Genomic DNA, 16,580 nt, shown 5'->3' with positions numbered 1-16,580 from the left:
ATGGCATTGTAACGTGCCAGGATTCTGCACATCTCTCTTCTCACAGTACAAGTGCCCAGCCTGTCCATGTACCATCCTTTGAATACTTGCACCTACCCTCTCTTCCTACAGGCAGTGAAGGTGAGTACAGGTCTTACTGGTGCATCTGTCACTGCAGACGTCTTTACGTGGCATTGTAACGTGCCAGGATTCTGCACATCTCTCTTCTCACAGTACAAGGGCCCAGCCTGTCCATGTACCATCCTTTGAATACTTGCACCTACCTTCTCTTCCTACAGGCAGTGAAGGTGAGTACAGGTCTTACTGGTGCATCTGTCACTGCAGACGTCTTTACGTGGCATTGTAACGTGCCAGGATTCGGCAAATCACGCTTCTCACAGTACAAGTGCCCAGCCTGTCCATGTACCATCCTTTGAATACTTCCACCTACCTTCTCTTCCTACAGGCAGTGAAGGTGAGTACAGGTCTTACTGGTGCATCTGTCACTGCAGATGTCTTTACGTGGCACTGCAACGTGCCAATTCTGCACATCTCTCTTCTCACAGTACAAGTGCCCAGCCTGTCCATGTACCATCCTTTGAATACTTCCACCTACCTTCTCTTCCTACAGGCAGTGAAGGCGAGTACAGGTCTTACTGGTGCATCTGTCACTGCAGATGTCTTTACTTGGCACTGTAACGTGCCAATTCTGCACATCTCTCTTTTCACAGTACAAGTGCCCAGCCTGTCCATGTACCATCCTTTGAATACTTGCACCTACCTTCTCTTCCTACAGGCAGTGAAGGTGAGTACAGTTCTTACTAGTGCATCTGTCACTGCAGACGTCTTTACGTGGCACTGTAACGTGCCAGGAGTCTGCATATCTCTCTTCTCACAGTACGAGTGCCCAGCCTGTCCATGTACCATCCTTTGAATACTTGCACCTACCTTCTCTTCCTACAGGCAGTGAAGGTGAGTACAGGTCTTACTGGTGCATCTGTCACTGCAGATGTCTTTACGTGGCACTGTAACGTGCCAGGATTCTGCACATCTCTCTTCTCACAGTACAAGTGCCCAGCCTGTCCATGTACCATACTTTGAATACTTCCACCAACCTTCTCTTCCTACAGGCAGTGAAGGCGAGTACAGGTCTTACTGGTGCATCTGTCACTGCAGATGTCTTTACGTGGCACTGTAACGTGCCAATTCTGCACATCTCTCTTCTCACAGTACAAGTGCCCAGCCTGTCCATGTACCATCCTTTGAATACTTGCACCTACCTTCTCTTCCTACAGGCAGTGAAGGTGAGTACAGTTCTTACTGGTGCATCTGTCACTGCAGACGTCTTTACATGGCATTGTAACGTGCCAGGATTCTGCACATCTCTCTTCTCACAGTACAAGTGCCCAGCCTGTCCATGTACCATCCTTTGAATACTTGCACCTACCCTCTCTTCCTACAGGCAGTGAAGGTGAGTACAGGTCTTACTGGTGCATCTGTCACTGCAGACGTCTTTACGTGGCATTGTAACGTGCCAGGATTCTGCACATCTCTCTTCTCACAGTACAAGTGCCCAGCCTGTCCATGTACCATCCTTTGAATACTTGCACCTACCTTCTCTTCCTACAGGCAGTGAAGGTGAGTACAGGTCTTACTGGTGCATCTGTCACTGCAGACGTCTTTACGTGGCATTGTAACGTGCCAGGATTCTGCAAATCACGCTTCTCACAGTACAAGTGCCCAGCCTGTCCATGTACCATCCTTTGAATACTTCCACCTACCTTCTCTTCCTACAGGCAGTGAAGGTGAGTACAGGTCTTACTGGTGCATCTGTCACTGCAGATGTCTTTACGTGGCACTGCAACGTGCCAATTCTGCACATCTCTCTTCTCACAGTACAAGTGCCCAGCCTGTCCATGTACCATCCTTTGAATACTTCCACCTACCTTCTCTTCCTACAGGCAGTGAAGGCGAGTACAGGTCTTACTGGTGCATCTGTCACTGCAGATGTCTTTACGTGGCACTGTAACGTGCCAATTCTGCACATCTCTCTTCTCACAGTACAAGTGCCCAGCCTGTCCATGTACCATCCTTTGAATACTTGCACCTACCTTCTCTTCCTACAGGCAGTGAAGGTGAGTACAGTTCTTACTAGTGCATCTGTCACTGCAGACGTCTTTACGTGGCACTGTAACGTGCCAGGAGTCTGCATATCTCTCTTCTCACAGTACGAGTGCCCAGCCTGTCCATGTACCATCCTTTGAATACTTGCACCTACCTTCTCTTCCTACAGGCAGTGAAGGTGAGTACAGGTCTTACTGGTGCATCTGACACTGCAGATGTCTTTACGTGGCACTGTAACGTGCCAGGATTCTGCACATCTCTCTTCTCACAGTACAAGTGCCCAGCCTGTCCATGTACCATCCTTTGAATACTTGCACCTACCCTCTCTTCCTACAGGCAGTGAAGGTGAGTACAGGTCTTACTGGTGCATCTGTCACTGCAGACGTCTTTACGTGGCATTGTAACGTGCCAATTCTGCACATCTCTCTTCTCACAGTACAAGTGCCCAGCCTGTCCATGTACCATCCTTTGAATACTTGCACCTACCTTCTCTTCCTACAGGCAGTGAAGGTGAGTACAGGTCTTACTAGTGCATCTGTCACTGCAGACGTCTTTACGTGGCATTGTAACGTGCCAGGATTCTGCACATCTCTCTTCTCACAGTACAAGTGCCCAGCCTGTCCATGTACCATCCTTTGAATACTTGCACCTACCCTCTCTTCCTACAGGCAGTGAAGGTGAGTACAGGTCTTACTGGTGCATCTGTCACTGCAGATGTCTTTACGTGGCACTGTAACGTGCCAATTCTGCACATCTCTCTTCTCACAGTACAAGTGCCCAGCCTGTCCATGTACCATCCTTTGAATACTTGCACCTACCCTCTCTTCCTACAGGCAGTGAAGGTGAGTACAGGTCTTACTGGTGCATCTGTCACTGCAGATGTCTTTACGTGGCACTGTAACGTGCCAGGATTCTGCAAATCTCTCTTCTCACAGTACAAGTGCCCAGCCTGTCCATGTACCATCCTTTGAATACTTGCACCTACCCTCTCTTCCTACAGGCAGTGAAGGTGAGTACAGGTCTTACTAGTGCATCTGTCACTGCAGACGTCTTTACGTGGCACTGTAACGTGCCAATTCTGCACATCTCTCTTCTCACAGTACAAGTGCCCAGCCTGTCCATGTACCATCCTTTGAATACTTGCACCTACCCTCTCTTCCTACAGGCAGTGAAGGTGAGTACAGGTCTTACTGGTGCATCTGTCACTGCAGATGTCTTTACGTGGCACTGTAACGTGCCAGGATTCTGCACATCTCTCTTCTCACAGTACAAGTGCCCAGCCTGTCCATGTACCATCCTTTGAATACTTGCACCTACCCTCTCTTCCTACAGGCAGTGAAGGTGAGTACAGGTCTTACTGGTGCATCTGTCACTGCAGACGTCTTTACGTGGCATTGTAACGTGCCAATTCTGCACATCTCTCTTCTCACAGTACAAGTGCTAAGCCTGTCCATGTACCATCCTTTGAATACTTGCACCTACCTTCTCTTCCTACAGGCAGTGAAGGTGAGTACAGGTCTTACTAGTGCATCTGTCACTGCAGACGTCTTTACGTGGCATTGTAACGTGCCAGGATTCTGCACATCTCTCTTCTCACAGTACAAGTGCCCAGCCTGTCCATGTACCATCCTTTGAATACTTGCACCTACCCTCTCTTCCTACAGGCAGTGAAGGTGAGTACAGGTCTTACTGGTGCATCTGTCACTGCAGATGTCTTTACGTGGCACTGTAACATGCCAATTCTGCACATCTCTCTTCTCACAGTACAAGTGCCCAGCCTGTCCATGTACCATCCTTTGAATACTTGCACCTACCCTCTCTTCCTACAGGCAGTGAAGGCGAGTACAGGTCTTACTGGTGCATCTGTCACTGCAGATGTCTTTACGTGGCACTGTAACGTGCCAGGATTCTGCAAATCTCTCTTCTCACAGTACAAGTGCCCAGCCTGTCCATGTACCATCCTTTGAATACTTGCACCTACCCTCTCTTCCTACAGGCAGTGAAGGTGAGTACAGGTCTTACTAGTGCATCTGTCACTGCAGACGTCTTTACGTGGCACTGTAACGTGCCAATTCTGCACATCTCTCTTCTCACAGTACAAGTGCCCAGCCTGTCCATGTACCATCCTTTGAATACTTGCACCTACCCTCTCTTCCTACAGGCAGTGAAGGTGAGTACAGGTCTTACTGGTGCATCTGTCACTGCAGACGTCTTTACGTGGCATTGTAAAGTGCCAGGATTCTGCACATCTCTCTTCTCACAGTACAATTGCCCAGCCTGTCCATGTACCATCCTTTGAATACTTGCACCTACCTTCTCTTCCTACAGGCAGTGAAGGCGAGTACAGGTCTTACTGGTGCATCTGTCACTGCAGAGGTCTTTACGTGGCATTGTAACTTGCCAGGATTCTGCACATCTCTCTTCTCACAGTACAAGTGCCCAGCCTGTCCATGTACCATCCTTTGAATACTTGCACCTACCCTCTCTTCCTACAGGCAGTGAAGGCGAGTACAGGTCTTACTGGTGCATCTGTCACTGCAGATGTCTTTACTTGGCACTGTAACGTGCCAATTCTGCACATCTCTCTTCTCACAGTACAAGTGCCCAGCCTGTCCATGTACCATCCTTTGAATACTTGCACCTACCCTCTCTTCCTACAGGCTGTGAAGGTGAGTACAGGTCTTACTGGTGCACCTGTCACTGCAGATGTCTTTACGTGGCATTGTAACGTGCCAGGATTCTGCACATCTCTCTTCTCACAGTACAAGTGCCCAGCCTGTCCATGTACCATCCTTTGAATACTTGCACCTACCTTCTCTTCCTACAGGCAGTGAAGGTGAGTACAGGTCTTACTGGTGCATCTGTTACTGCAGACGTCTTTACGTGGCATTGTAATGTGCCAGGATTCTGCACATCTCTCTTCTCACAGTACAAGTGCCCAGCCTGTCCATGTACAATCCTTTGAACACTTGCACCTACCCTCTCTTCCTACAGGCAGTGAAGGTGAGTACAGGTCTTACTGGTGCATCTGTTACTGCAGACGTCTTTACATGGCATTGTAACGTGCCAGGATTCTGCACATCTCTCTTCTCACAGTACAAGTGCCCAGCCTGTCCATGCACCATCCTCTTGCCGTCTAGGAGAGTGTGCCCCCATAAGCCCAGGCACGCTCCATGCCCTTCTCTGTATCCGCCATGGTACCTTATCTCAAACCTAACACCGGAATGCTCTGGTGAAAGCAGAAGCCACATCATATATAGAATACTTTAGTTAAATGTATGGGGTTTACAACCAGAAGGTTATTCAAGCTACAAAGAGCAGACAGTGTTGCTGTCCGCCTCCTGCCTGTAGCCCTTAGAACACTGCACTGGCTCCTACTAAACCAAGACCAACTCAGAATCCTGTTCTTGGTGCTCAAATCAGCGCAAGGCTCAGTGCCAGACTGTCCCTCTGGACCAGACGCCCGAGGTCTGGCTCTGCTCCCTCAATGACTGAAGTGCAGCCGAGGGAGGTTTCTGCACCTGCGAGCCTCCTCCCCTTGGAAAGCTCTCCCCCACCGCTGTGCAATGAACCCAATCTATGATCACTCAAAAAAACTGAAGACCCGTCTCTTCCTTTGAGCGTTCAAACCTCGGGAGCTTTCTCACCTGGTCATCTGACCTGTATATTCTCACTTCTGTACTATCGTGGGAGTCGATATCCTGACTACAATGCTCCTGTAAGTCGATATTTAAAACGCAGGGGGCACATTAGCAAGGGCGTCATCGCTAAAGCGGTGATATTTTCATCGCCCTTTCAGCAAGCTGTCGCTAACAGCTGTTAGCGACAACTTCCTGGCGAAAGCGACCGGTTTGGGTGCCGCTTTGCATGTCAGCGATATTTATCGCTAATGACATGCAAAGTAGGTGTTCCCAACTTCAAGGCAACTGAAAGCAGTCGCTAACTCACCTTCCCCCTATTACCAATGGCCGCTAAGCCATGAAATAACTTGCGCTAACTGTCATTATTGCTGCTTCCTAACGCCTTATAGAAATATGACTTAGCCATATTTCCAATGGGAGATGGATTGTCAGCCTGAGACAACCTTGGCTTATGACCAAGGATTTTACTATCGCAGGAATTTCATCGCTGGATTTTCAGCGATAATCAGGCATTTCGCCGCTATCGCTGGATTTCTTATCGCTTTGGAGATACGCCTTGCTGATAACGTGTTTTCTCCGCGATGAAAACCAGCGATAGCCGGCATTAAGAAAATGAGCGCTAAGCGCGCTTTGCGATAAACCGTTGCTAATATGCCCCAGGGAGATATTATCAACGCTTCGTGTTAAACATCGCAAATCACGCTTTGCGCAATTTTGAATATCGCCGCCTATCGCTGGTTTACATCGCCGTGTTAGCGCCGTATTTACAACGTCATGCTCATAGGCGATGTACAAACCTGCGATAGACGGCGATATTCATCATTAGCGTGTGAAATCAAGCAATGATTTCACACGCTAATGAAAAGCTTGATAATAGGGGAGTGCGGACGTAACCAAAAAATCCACCTCCCATTGAAACCTAAGTCAAGTTTTGACCAGGCGTTAAGGATCATGCGAAAACCGCGGTTAGCCTGGCTTTCATCATCGCTTCGTGGTTCCGGGCCGCCTTGTAAATAACGGGATGTCCTGTTCGCGACCTTTTGTCATGGTGTTACAGGAAGGTACGCCTACTTTGCATCTCATTAACAATGTATATCGCTAAGATGCATGGCTACAAAAAGCAGCTAACATCCGCTAATGCATGTTAGCGCCGCCTTGCTAATAGGGCGATGAAATTATGGCCGCTTCAGCGGCAAAAAGTGCCGCTAAAGCGGCGATAATGCCCTTGTAAATATGACGCAAAATGTGCTGTTTCCTTCTTTTTCCATCTATTCCTGCACCCATCGCCGTCACCGTCTTGTAATACCAATCATGATCTAATAGTCCTGACATCAAACCGTATTTCCCAGATGAGATGAGGCCCTGGGTGCCTTACAGAGGGGCGTAGCTGCCTTCCGTGCAGGCCCCATTGAACCCGGATCACTGCTGTATTTCATAATTCGGAGAGCGGCCGCCAGGGGGCAGTGCGTTCCTAGCAGAAGGCCCGTGACGCACTGGCTACGCACTGCCATTCTTATTTATAATTGAGGTCCTTTCAGACTGTGATCACCGAGCGAAGAACAAATAATGACCTAAAACTAGTCCCCGACCTCCATTAGCCACCCCTGTCTCTTGTTTCATCAGTTACGTCTGTCTCTTCTGTTGTTTCTTCCCCTTCCTTGCTTGTTGAGGGCACACAGCTTCTCCGGGCGGGCCGGCTCCCCAGGGGCCCCGTCCGGTCCTTTCATCGGCTGGCCTTGTTGCAGGCACGCATTGTCTCTAGCGTGGAGGGGCTCCTCAGGGGCCTAGACCAGGCCTCGCACCTTTGTTGCAGGCACACAGCTCTCAGAGGCGGAGGGCTCCCTAGTGGCCCGGTGTCGCCACTTTCATCAGCTGGGCTTGTTACAGGCAGGGCCTGCTTTAGGGCGGTGCGACTGGTGCCATCGCACCGGGTGCTGGCTTCCTGGGCTGGGGGCGCCTGTTTGCAACTTTATTATGCTTTTAAAGCCCCTGCTACCACATTCCTCTCCTCCTGTAATTACGGGGCCTCACAAAAATGGCAAGATAACTCCCGTGATTAATGTTATTCCTGGCCAGAGATCAGAGTTTTTTGTAGTTGAGGTTTTTGACTTATGTGAAGGTAGCACAGACGGTTAATATGGCTACTGCAAAGAACATGTACCAAGTAGTTTACAGAGTGCATTTAATGTAAATAGATCAGCTGGTTACCGCTTTTAAAAGAGCATCCTTTTGTTACTTGCAATTTATAACTTAAAGTCCTAATATAGAATAGTGAGGTATTAACTTTCATCCTAGAACTGCATACACTCTGCAAAGTATAGAACATTGATTAATATTGCAAAAAGGGTTAATTTGGGTAGAAATGGATTCTTATTATTAAAGAAAACTCCCAACAATGCTGTTTCTTTTTCGACTCTGAGTTTGTGCTTCTCCACACCAAGCACTCCTAAACTATACTGCCTCCCAGTATGGATGACATGTGACTCCTACACTTTTAGGGCCAGCTGTATCAACGCATTTTGCGATTGCAAAAGGGCCGATTCGCAGATGCGGCCTGTTTGAAATATCCAAAAAGCGTTTAGCAATGTATCAAGCTTTAAGAATTCACAATATGGGTAATCGCAATTATTTGCAATTACCTAAATTGCGAATGCAGTTATGGAATCGCAATTTACGATTCCCTAAATGCTAGTCTTGCAGCCATTGCAAATTGCGATATTGCTTTAAAGAATTGCAAATTACCACCAACTTCAAGTTGGTGGTAATTTGCGATTTCCTGGCAAAATGCACTTTTTTGCATTTTTCAAAGTGCCATGTGGCGCACATACATGTCCTTAAGGCATGTATGTGTGCCACATGGGCACACATGCACATTTCAGGGGTGCAACAGGGTGTCCTTTTGGAACCCTTGCACCCTTGAAATTGCATGCGCAATTTGCGAGTACCTATTGGGTACTCGCAAATTGCGCTTGCACTTTCCATTAAATGAATGGGAAGCCATTCCTTATTTGCGACTCGCAAATAAGGAATGCGTAGGAATCGCTATTTTAAATGCGAAACCTATATACATTGCATTTTGCGAGTCCTTAATAGCGAATTTTACTGATTCGCTATTAAGGACTCGCAAAATGCAATGTTGATACATCTGGCCATCAGTCCTTTGACTTATGTAACATTTCCTATACACTGATTTACACAAGTATGATTGATTGTCTGTGTAATGTGTGTGATGCAAAGTGCTCTGACATACTTTACTGGTATGAGTAGCGCTATTTAACGAATTCAATGCATCCGAGAGAGAGTGGTTATGGAGACTTGGTCACTGTTAAAGGGTGCTAGTGAGAGAATCCTTGGTGGAGGTGGCCATTGGGGGCGCCAACTAACATTGTCGCACTGGGCGCCACCAGCGCTAAAGCCGGCCCTGGTTACAGGCACACAGCTCTCAAGGCCAGGCCGGTCCCTCAGAGGCCTGTGTACCAGGCCTCGCTGCTGTCATCGGATGGCACACTGCTCTCAGGGCCAGGCCGGTCCCTCAGAGGCCTGCACCAGGCCTCGCTGCTGTCATCGGATGGCACACAGCTCTCAGGGCCAGGCCGGTCCCTCAGAGGCCTGCACCAGGCCTCGCTGCAGTCATCGGATGGCACACAGCTCTCAGGGCCAGGCCGGTCCCTCAGAGGCCTGTGTACCAGGCCTCGCTCCTGTCATCGGATGGCACACAGCTCTCAGGGCCAGGCCGGTCCCTCAGAGGCCTGCACCAGGCCTCGCTGCTGTCATCGGATGGCACACAGCTCTCAGGGCCAGGCCGGTCCCTCAGAGGCCTGCACCAGGCCTCGCTGCAGTCATCGGATGGCACACAGCTCTCAGGGCCAGGCCAGTCCTTCAGAGGCCTGTGTACCAGGCCTCGCTGCTGTCATCGGATGGCACAAAGCTCTCAGGGCCAGGCCGGTCCCTCAGAGGCCTGTGTACCAGGCCTCGCTGCTGTCATCGGATGGCACACAGCTCTCAGGGCCAGGCCAGTCCCTCAGAGGCCTGTGTACCAGGCCTCGCTGCTGTCATCGGATGGCACACAGCTCTCAGGGCCAGGCCGGTCCCTCAGAGGCCTGCACCAGGCCTCGCTGCTTTCATCGGATGGCACATAGCTCTCAGGGTCAGGCCTGTCCCGCAGAGGGCCTCGCTCCTTTCATCGGATTCCCTTGTTGCAGGCACACAGATCTCAGGGCCAGGCCGCTCCCTCAGAGGCCTGTACCAGGCCTCGCTCCTTTCATCGGATGCCCTTGTTGCAGGCACACAGCTCTCAGGGCCAGGCAGGCTCCCTAGGGCCCGGACCAGGTCTCGCTGCTTTCAGGGGCTGGCCTGGATTTCTGTAAACTGCTTCAGACGATCATGGCGGGCCGGGCCCACACCCACGGCCGTACAAAGCCTCAAAGAGGAGGACAGCGGAGAACAAAGGCTTCTCCCAGAGGAAGGGAGTTCCGCGCATTCACATCAAAGTGCTTCATTTTTGCACTTAGAGAAGCGTCTCAGGAGAGCGAAAAGATGGAGGCGTTTAAAAGCAGGCATGAGGTGCACTGCAAGAGCTGAGTGGGGTACACATACATGAATAAAGGGGGTGCTGCAGGTGAAGAGGGAGATGTTTCGCGGAGCTATTTGGTTGTCCCCAAACTGAAGTTGCAGCGGTGCTTCAGGGCTGGATTGAGGTCCACTGGTGGAGCCCGATGTGTCCCTGCACTGACTAGCAGCAGGTGCTGTGTGCTTAGCGTGAGGTGCACTGGTGGAGCCAGGTGTGCCCCTGTACTAGCAGCAAGTGCTGTGTGCTTAGGTTGAGGTGCACTGGTGGGGCCAGGTGTGCCCCTGTACTAGCAGCAGGTGCTGTGTACTTAGGTTGAGGTGCACTGGTGGGGCCAGGTGTGTCCCTGTACTAGCAGCAGGGGCTGTGTGCCTACGTTGAGGTGCACTGGTGGGGCCAGGTGTGCCCCTGTACTAGCAGCAGGTGCTGTGTGCTTAGCTTGAGGTGCACTTGTGGAGCCAGGTGTGTCCCTGTACTAGCAGCAGGTGCTGTGTGCTTCCGTTGAGGTGCACTGGTGAGGCCAGGTGTGCCCCTGTACTAGCAGCAGGTGCTGTGTGCTGAGGTTGAGGTGCACTGGTGGAGCCGGATGTGTCCCTGTACTAGCAGCAGGTGCTGTGTGCTTAGGTTGAGGTGCACTGGTGGGGCCAGGTGTGCCCCTGTACTAGCAGCAGGTGCTGTGTACTTAGGTTGAGGTGCACTGGTGGGGCCAGGTGTGTCCCTGTAGTAGCAGCAGGGGCTGTGTGCCTACGTTGAGGTGCACTGGTGGGGCCAGGTGTGCCCCTGTACTAGCAGCAGGTGCTGTGTGCTTAGCTTGAGGTGCACTTGTGAAGCCAGGTGTGTCCCTGTACTAGCAGCAGGTGCTGTGTGCTTACGTTGAGGTGCACTGGTGAGGCCAGGTGTGCACCTGTACTAGCAGCAGGTGCTGTGTGCTGAGGTTGAGGTGCCCTGGTGGAGCCAGGTGTGTCCCTGTACTAGCAGCAGGTGCTGTGTGCTTAGGTTGAGGTGCACTGGTGGAGCCAAGTGTGTCCCTGTACTAGCAGCAGGTGCTCTGTGCTTAGGTTGAGGGGCACTGGCGGGACCAGGTGTGCCCCTGTACTAGCAGCAGGTGCTGTGTGCTTAGGCTGAGGTGCACTGGTGGGACCATGTGTGTTCCTGTACTAGCAGCAGGTGCTGTGTGCTTGGGGTGAGGTGCACTGGTGGAGCCAAGTGTGTCCCTGTACTAGCAGCAGGTGCTCTGTGCTTAGCTTGAGGTGCACTGGTGGAGCCAGGTGTGTCCCTGTACTAGTAGCAGTTGCTGTGTGTGTGTAGGTTTAGGCGCACTGGAGGGGCCAGGTGTGTCCCTGTACTAGCAGCAGGTGCTGTATGCTTAGGTTGAGGTGCACTGGTGGAGCCAGATGTGTCCCTGCACTAGCAGCAGGTGCTGTGTGCTGAGGTTGAGGTGCACTGGTGGAGCCAGGTGTGTCCCTGTAGTAGCAGCAGGTGCTTTGTGCTTAGGTTGAGGTGCACTGGTAGAGCCAGGTGCGCCCCTGTACTAGCAGCAGGTGCTGTGTGCTTAGGTTGAGGTACACCTGTGGAGTCAGGTGTGCCCCTGTACTAGCAGCAGGTGCTGTGTGCTTAGGTTGAGGTGCACCTGTGAAGCCAAGTGTGCCCCTGTAATATCAGCAGGTGCTGTGTGCTTAGGTTGAGGTGCACCTGTGAAGCCAAGTGTGCCCCTGTAATATCAGCAGGTGCTGTGTGCTTAGGTTGGGGTGCACTGGCGGAGCTAGATGTGTCCCTGTACTAGTGGCTGGTGCTGTGTGCTTAGGTTGAGATGCACTGGTGGGGCCAGGTGTTTTCCTGTACTAGCGGCAGGTGCTGTGTGCTTAGGTTGAGGTGCATTGGTGGGGCCAGGTGTTTCCCTGTACTAGCAGCACGTGCTGTGTGCTTAGGTTGAGGTGCACTGGCGGAGCCAGGTGTGTCCCTGCACTAGCAGCAGGTGCTGTGTGCTTAGGTTGAGGTGCACTGGTGGAACCAGAGGCGTCTCTGCACTAGCAGCAGGTGCTGTGTGCTTAGGTTGAGGTGCACTGGCGGAGCCAGGTGTGTCCCTGTACTAGCAGCAGGTGCTGTGTGCTAAGGTTGGGGTGCACTGGTGGAGCCGGGTGTGTCCCTGTACTAGCAGCAGGTGCTGTGTGCTTAGGTTGAGGTGAACTGGCAGAGCCGGGTGTGCCCCTGTACTAGCAGCAGGTGCTGTGTGCTTAGGTTGAGGTGCACCTGTGGAGCCAAGTGTGCCCCTGTAATAGCAGCAGGTGCTGTTTGCTTAGGTTGAGGCGCACCGTTGGAGCCAGGTGCGTCCCTGTACTAGCAGCAGGTGCTCTGTGCTTATCTTGGGGTGCAATGGTGGGGCCAAGTGTGTCCCTGTACTTGCAGCAGCTGCTGTGTGCTTTGGTTGAGGTGCACTGGTGGGGCCAGTTGTGTTTCTTTACTAGCAGCAGGTGCTCTGTGCTTAGCTTGAGGTGCACTGGTGGAGTCGGGTGTGTCCCTGTACAAGCAGCAGGTTCCGCGTGCTTAGGTTGAGGCACACTGGTGGGGCCAGGTGTGTTCCTGTACTAGCAGCAGGTGCTCTGTGCTTAGCTTGAGGTGCACTGGTGGAGCCAGGTGTGTCCCTGTACTTGCAGCAGTTGCTGTGTGCTTAGGTTGAGGTGCACTGGTGGAGCCAGAGGCGTCCCTGCAATAGCAGCAGGTGCTGTGTGCTTAGGTTGAGGTGCACTGGCGGAGCCAGGTGTGTCCCTGTACTAGCAGCAGGTGCTGTGTGCTTAGGTTGAGGTGAACTGGCAGAGCCAGGTGTGCCCTTGTACTAGCAGCAGGTGCTGTGTGCTTAAGTTGAGGTGCACCTGTGGAGCCAAGTGTGCCCCTGTAATAGCAGCAGGTGCTGTGTGCTTAGGTTGAGGCGCACCGGTGGAGCCAGGTGCATCCCTGTACTAGCAGCAGGTGCTCTGTGCTTAGCTTGGGGTGCAATGGTGGAGCCAGGTGTATCTCTGTACTAGCAGCAGGTGCTATGTGCATAGGTGTAGGCGCACTGGTGGGGCCAGGTGTTTCCATGTCCTAGCAGCAGGTGTAGTGTGCTTAGGTTGAGGCGCACCGGTGGAGCCAGGTGCATCCCTGTACTAGCAGCAGGTGCTCTGTGCTTAGCTTGGGGTGCAATGGTGGAGCCAGGTGTATCTCTGTACTAGCAGCAGGTGCTCTGTGCTTAGCTTGAGGTGCACTGGCGGAGCCGGATGTGTCCCTGTACTAGCAGCAGGTTCCGTGTGCTTAGGTTGATGCGCACTGGTGGGGCCAGGTGTGTCCCTGTACTAGCAGCAGGTGCTGTGTGCGTAGGTTTAGCGGCACTGGAGGGGCCAGGTGTGACTCTGTACTAGCAGCAGGTGCTGTGTGCACTGGCGGAGCCAGGTGTGTCCCTGTACTATCGGCAGGTGCTGTGTGCTTAGGTTGAGGTGCACTGGCGGAGCCAGGTGTGTCCCTGTACTAGCAGCAGGTGCTGTGTGCTAAGGTTGGGGTGCACTGGCGGAGCCAAGTGTGCCCCTGTAATAGCAGCAGGTGCTGTGTGCTTAGGTTGAGGTGCACTGGTGGAGCCAGGTGTGTCCCTTTACTAGCACCTGAGAACGACCGCACTCGTGCAAGTGACCGAGTGACCACCTCTGGCCCCTGCCTCCTAAGGGCCCCTTAAGGGTCGTGTGAGGCGCAGCCCCTGCCAAGCTGCCCTGACGGCCTCTACGAGGACCGCAGCCCACCCGGGCCCCCTGTGGTGACAACCACCCCAGCTCCCAGAGGGGGCTCTCTCCTGTTTGACGTCATTCTTTTGAGGAACACTCACCTGGTGTCGTCTCGATATCCCGAAGGGCCAGTGTGCCAGCTGAGAGCGCCCACAGCAGTGCCAGGGCAGCGCCCCACATGGTGGCTCCTGGGAGGGGCGGTGGGTGGATGGAGCCCTGCGGGTTCCGTCTGTAGAGTCCGCTAGTCTCTGCCTCTGCCTGGTTCGAGGTCGGGCCCCTGGCGCAGTCTGGAGTCACCCTGCGCCCGTGGCTCCCTCCCTCTGGCCAGGAGAGGGTGTTCCCTGCTCTAGGTGGTGTCTGAACATAGGTGGGGCTGGGAGGGGTTTTAACTCTTTCCCTGCTGTACGGATGGTGCCAGCGGCTCTGGGCTGAAATCAGCCCTGGTGTGTGGGACTAGAGAGCACAGAGGTTCCTTAACAGATGTGGCTGGGGAGGAGGCGACTGCCAGGTGACTCCTCAGGGAGGCTGGAGGGGATGGGACCGCTGGGATCTTTTGCGCTCTGCACAGACCAGGTGCTGTGTGTCTCCACTTTGCATCCCCCCTGAGTTCTGCCAGACCTCCACAACCCCTAATAATCCCATGGCGAGACCGGGACAGTTGAGGCCGCTGTCACCCACCACTCCAGGCAGCCAGAGCACACAGGGCGAGGCAGGTCACTCTCTGCAGGGCTAAAGCGCTGGTGTGTGGGGGGTGGGAGGCATTTCTGGCACAGGACTGGCACAGCCTTTACCACTCAGAAGTGTCTGCGATGGGCATTCTAGCTCGAGTGGTTCAGGTGGCACAGACTAGGTTTATCAATGGGTTCCCCCTGCCCAGGACACCACGGGTGAGACCCCAGACACTACCCGCTAAGATCGTTCTCACCTACCTGAAAAAGTGGAACCTTGAGGAAAGCCAGGGCGACCCCAGAATCGGAGACCCTCGCCTTGGGTGGCCACCTGCCTCCATGTCATTACGGGTCCTGGTTCCAGTGTTGGCCTTTTGTGTGGTAGCCTGACGCCCCCTGGGTGTAGCCCTTTCCTTTGCTTCCATTGAACTAATTAGACTAACACCAGATATCCGTTAACAGGCAGTGCTTAATTTGAGCTGATGGTTGCAGGTGGGTCCCAACAGCACTCATTTTTGAGCGAGAGAAAGAGAGGGAAAGATGTCCAGAGTGGAGAAGAGAAAGATGGAAAAAACGCCACAAATCGAGAGAGCAGGAACTTTCGGTAGTGAGATGACGGCGCAGGCAGTGTCTGGGAGCCGATTAAAGAGGCATGAGGTGGACTCAAGGCCACGCGGGCTTGATATTCAGCGTCTCGGCATGTAATCGCTCCGGCCGTGGGATTCCAGGCAAAGACTGGGCACCGGCAGTCATTCTTTTACAAATTAGGCGTTGTGATCACTACGGACCTTATTACGATGTCGAGCGAACAGACACCATTGCGGTCTCAGGACCGACCGACCTCCGGCTGGCGGTCCCGACACTGCTATTACAATGGGACCGCACATAGGGCGGTCACATATTCCCCTTTCTCTATGGGAGCTTGTGCTGCGGCTGTAAACTGATACAATAAACAACAAAATGCCAACACTGATCACTTCTTCTACCTTATTTTCTATCACATCACAATGAACCAAAGTGACGACTAGAACTTTTTCTTCTCAGTTTTTGAATCTATCAAAATTTATTAAACCACAAAATCAATGTAATGGGTTATTCAAAATAATTACAATAGTTTTAAATATCAAATAAATCCCACACATCACTATTAGACAACTCTCTCATACTGACAGTCAAACATTAGACGCGTTTCCTGATTTGATTCACACTCAATGTTCCCACTTTCTCTCATTCACTCCAGCAGCCAAACAACCAACCATTCTTTCACCCCCTCAAACCATACAGAAAACAGCAATTTCATATACATAACCATATTTTAGAAAAAGCAAGACCTAAGGTAAATAAATCTCACAATGACTACCAAAATCACAAATAATTCCAACATATAAAAACACCCAATAGGTCCAAAAAAAAACGACAGGTCGACGCGTTTCGAACACCCCAATCCAATTGTTGGTGTTCTCCTCAGGACCAACACGCTTGATTTCTTTAAATAGATCAGCCGATCTATTTATCTGCTGGACATATGACTCATTCTTCGTGGCGATGCAAGGCACGATATCTTTAGAAGCCGGAAAAGATAGGCGAAGCCGGCTTGCTCAAACAGTGTAACCGCCAGAGACAACTACTCGTCGCAATCCTCTATTCGAGAACTCTTTAGACACTCCCTTAGACGGTAGACAACCCATTAGTTGCACATCTACTCTTTAGAGCCCGTTTAAAATGCTCTACTTTTTTAATCCTCCTAAGATTTCGTGCTCCAAATGTGTTTATATGACTGTTACCTGCACACTATTGTTTGTTCCAACTTACTGTTTTGTTGTTATGTAAAGCGCTCTGATATCCGCAAGGA

At 51.9% G+C, this 16,580-nt stretch overlaps 1 protein-coding gene across 3 annotated transcripts in view; it reads right to left on the bottom strand.

The window, feature by feature from the left end:
* The window catches only part of LOC146812879 (uncharacterized), a 98,695-nt gene extending 84,328 nt beyond the window's left edge, over positions 1-14,367 (bottom strand). For all 3 annotated transcript variants that reach the window (XM_085614626.1, XM_085614628.1, XM_085614627.1), the window contains exon 1: positions 14,162-14,367. In XM_085614626.1, the coding sequence (XP_085470752.1) occupies positions 14,162-14,240 (79 nt within the window). In that variant the 5' untranslated portion in view covers positions 14,241-14,367. The remainder of the gene's footprint in view (positions 1-14,161) is intronic.
* Positions 14,368-16,580: the final 2,213 nt, after the last annotated feature.

The sequence above is a fragment of the Triturus cristatus genome, chromosome 7 (assembly GCF_964204655.1).
Source record: "Triturus cristatus chromosome 7, aTriCri1.1, whole genome shotgun sequence".
Lineage (NCBI taxonomy): Eukaryota > Metazoa > Chordata > Amphibia > Caudata > Salamandridae > Triturus > Triturus cristatus.
Note: the sequence above shows the minus strand (reverse complement) of the source record. Positions and strands in the feature narration are given on the sequence as shown.